Source organism: Alternaria ventricosa (assembly GCF_023758065.1).
Source record: "Alternaria ventricosa strain BMP 2768 chromosome Unknown scaffold_9, whole genome shotgun sequence".
Taxonomy (NCBI): domain Eukaryota; kingdom Fungi; phylum Ascomycota; class Dothideomycetes; order Pleosporales; family Pleosporaceae; genus Alternaria; species Alternaria ventricosa.
In genome coordinates, this window is record NW_026055689.1 from 70,318 (window position 1) to 73,869 (window position 3,552).

The 3,552-nt window shown below is 51.0% G+C and overlaps 1 protein-coding gene across 1 annotated transcript; it reads left to right on the plus strand.

The window, feature by feature from the left end:
- Nucleotides 1-262: 262 nt before the first annotated feature.
- Nucleotides 263-2,007, plus strand: J4E93_005700 (uncharacterized protein; the record flags this gene model as incomplete). Its single annotated transcript, XM_049343620.1, has 3 exons — nucleotides 263-710; nucleotides 830-1,785; nucleotides 1,885-2,007. The coding sequence occupies 3 exons, from the start codon at nucleotides 263-265 to the stop codon at nucleotides 2,005-2,007; spliced, it is 1,527 nt and encodes a 508-aa protein (XP_049198853.1).
- Between the last annotated feature and the right edge of the window lie 1,545 nt (nucleotides 2,008-3,552).

Here is a 3,552-nt window from a genome sequence, read left to right on the forward strand (position 1 = left end):
GGATAGCATGATTGGCTGAAAGAGACGGACCTTGGAAGAGGCGCAAGGCTGCATCAATCGCTTAAGGGGAAACGAGATGTGCCTGCACGCTTTGCACGACCGGTGAGCTAGCCATGTAGTTGTCTGGGTCGGCGGCGCGGTGCTTGATGGTGCTTAAGATGAGGGCGTGGCCCTGACGGCTGGAGACAGCCCTACAACTTTACTAATACCTAATTTTCGCGTTTCGCGACCCACGATCGTTACTTTCGCAGCGCATAGCAATATGGCTGCCCGGTTCGCTCTTGTAGCGATTGCCAATGCCGCCATTGCGAGTGCGCAGTTCTTAGATGATGACTACACTACCACTCGTTATACTTCAGCGTACTGGACCTACACCTACGCTGAAGCGGAGGTTGTCACACAAAGTCTTTACACATATTATGACGACACTGTCACTACCGACACTTACACTGAGTACCGCACTATAAAGGATGGAGTCACTCCTACGATCGCACCGTACTCGACTTCCACGGCCCTCGGCTACTACGACGATCTTGAGGTCGTATACGCATATTACACAACTAGTGCGGTGGCCGAATCTGATCTTGTGCCTGAGTATGATTACTACGCGACTGCCTCTTCGGCGACGGCGACGACCACCGAGACAGTCAAGAGTATCGAATTCAGCATGCCAGTCACAATGACGGCACCTGCCTCGTGCCCCACACCGTGTAAGTACCACGTTTTCTCTTCGAATCTTTTCGACACTGACTTTGACTGCCTGTAGTTACTATAACAACATCCGCCTCTGTATACGTCCCAACTCAGGTTACTGCGCAACTTTCACCAGCTTCAATTGAAACATCCTCTGCCACTGCCGCCTACGGCATCCTTTACGTTTGGGAGACATGGTATCTTTCCGAGAGCGCGGCACCTTTCACGTCAACGTCAGACTATTACTACTCTGCCTATATCGCGGATTGTAGTACACCTCCGGGCTCGCACAACACTCATACGTCGTCGTCTGGCGGCTCAAATCGCGGCAGCTCAGACAACGACGACAGTGACAGCGACAGCTCATACGATAATTGTTACTACTACTACTGCAGATCCCGCATTATCACATGGATCATCATCGTCGCATGCATAATTCCCGGTCTCTTCCTGCTTGGTTTTCTTGAATCTTGGTTCTGGTTCCGTCGCCTCATGCTTGGTAAGAGCGCCATGCGTTTTGGTACCGTCTGCTGGATTCTCATGTCGCTCTGGGTACTCTGCTTTACTCGCATGCAAGATCGCCGAAGCAAAGAAGACCAGAAGATGTTGGCTGAGAGGTGGAAGAACATGGGCAGCGGAGCGGCTTTCAAGGCTTGGTGGAAGTGGGGATTCCGTCACAGGTACCCTGAGGAGTTGCTGGGTCAGTTCAGCAAGGCCACCGTCGGCTTCGTACCACCCGGTCAGCCGTTGTATCCAACCATGGCACAAACACCCGGTGCTTCCCAGCCTATGGTCCCTGGTCAAGTTTACTACTACGGCCCTCCGCCTCCCGGCTGGGTTATGCAACCGAACGGAGGTTTCGTCCCACCTCAAGGCTACACATACCCACCTCATCAGCAAGCTGGCTACTATGGCGATATGACTAAAGCTGGACCGGTCGTCTCTCAATCTCCCGTTTCGGCAGTAAGCTATCCACAACCGCAGCAGCAGATGGGCAATGTCTCTCCTATGGCACCTCAAGCCCCTCAGGCTGCGCATACTGCTCCTCAGAACGGCTCCCATACGCCTACGCCATATGGCGCCCCGCCGAACGTCGGTACAATGCCAGTACAAGCACCGCCTCGAAGCCCATCCTCAGAAGGACCTTCACCTCCACTCCCACCTTGACCTGTTGCTGAGACAGCGCCGCAGATTCCACCTGTGAACGTGGGCGAGGCAACGACAGACGATGCAGCAAAACAAGAGCCTACCGCACCGGCTACTGCTCCCCCTCCACTGAAGAACGATCCCAACGACCGAAGTTTGTATGAGTAGGCTTATTAGTCAACTCGTTGTAATGAGACTCAATGAGTCAACACAGTAGACCACATTCGTCATGGAAAAAAAGTAGTCGCATTTTAGCATAGTTCTCCTCGAGCATTTCGCGTACAGATACCCCAGCTCGGAGTTTCTTCCTTTAGTCAGTCACACAATGACGATAATGTACGCTGTAGTATGGTCATTGCTGACACATCTTCTACCTTCCTGCATGACTACGCAACCTCGTCTCTACAAAGTTCCTAAGCCGCTATGCTGTGGAGGATACGTAACAGCAAGGCTTAGTACACGCTTCTCACAGTCATTCTGTATTTTGCCAGAGTCACGATCCTGAGTTTGACCATGCCGAGTCAGCAAGCTGTATGATATTTCAGATCTATAAGAGCTTCACTCACTCTAGCTTTTGGATTCCTTCCCTCCTCGTATCTACTATGGCGTACAAATTTCCCACGGAGCCCTACCAGAGTGATTTTGATCATAGTAAAGTCAGCCCTGTCTCAAGTCTTTCGATCAATTCTGTACGCAGAAGGACTAGCAGCGTATCACTGCGCTCTATCGCGCCCGAACACGATCGAACCGGCTATGGATACGAATCTCATACGTTGGGGTATACACCTACACCTGGTGAGCACTTACACCTTACACAACAAAAGCCGCATATGCCAAAGGCGGGAAAGTAATTTGCTCATATCAGAGTTACAGATATGACAACAAGACGCATGGATGATTACAACATACAACCTTCGCCACAAGTAAAGCAGCCAGAAATTCACCACGCAGACTTTGACCACCCTCCCTTTGCCCAACAGGCACGATTCAGCTATGCTACCCCAGGAGGTGAAAACCCAGTGAACGACCCAGTAGCTCGTCAGGACTATTTGGAACCTAACCTGAACTGGCGGGATCGCCGTCGCTGTACCCGCATTCAAGGTACGATCTTGCTGCGCCATGTTCAGGTTTCACATGTGTGTTGACAAAGCCTTGTGGGCGGATAGACAAGTTCATGGACCTCGATTCGAGCAATCACAACAGTCTGGGTATCTACATTCGTTGGCGGGCAGAAGATGCTCCTCACGGCAGAGGAAAGGAGGTGGTAGCTTTACTTCTCGTAGCAGGAGGTCACAGGAAGACACCAAAGGAAGAGATGTGGAGCAAGCCTTCTCCAAACACTTCGAAGGCTTTGAAGAACCTGGAATCTAGAGTTAACGAGAGGGGTAGGAGGGAGGCATCACCCGCAAATGGACTGGGCTTTACAAAGATCTTGCAAAGAAGGTTACTCAGGCTGGTCGCTCGAAAGAAGTCACGATAATTTGAGTAACAAGGATAGTGGTTATAAGTGGGATTCACGACATACAGCAGTTAAAGTGCACTGCGTGTCACTTGCGATAAGTCTAATACCATCTTTTTCTTGCTGTCATGTCTTGTGCCAAAGACGTGAGTCAACGGGGGTTGGGGAACTTCTTCGTATCTGGGGGCTAGAACCGGTACTCAACACTCTTTAATCGCCTTATCTACATCTTCATCTTCGCTCGACAGATATAC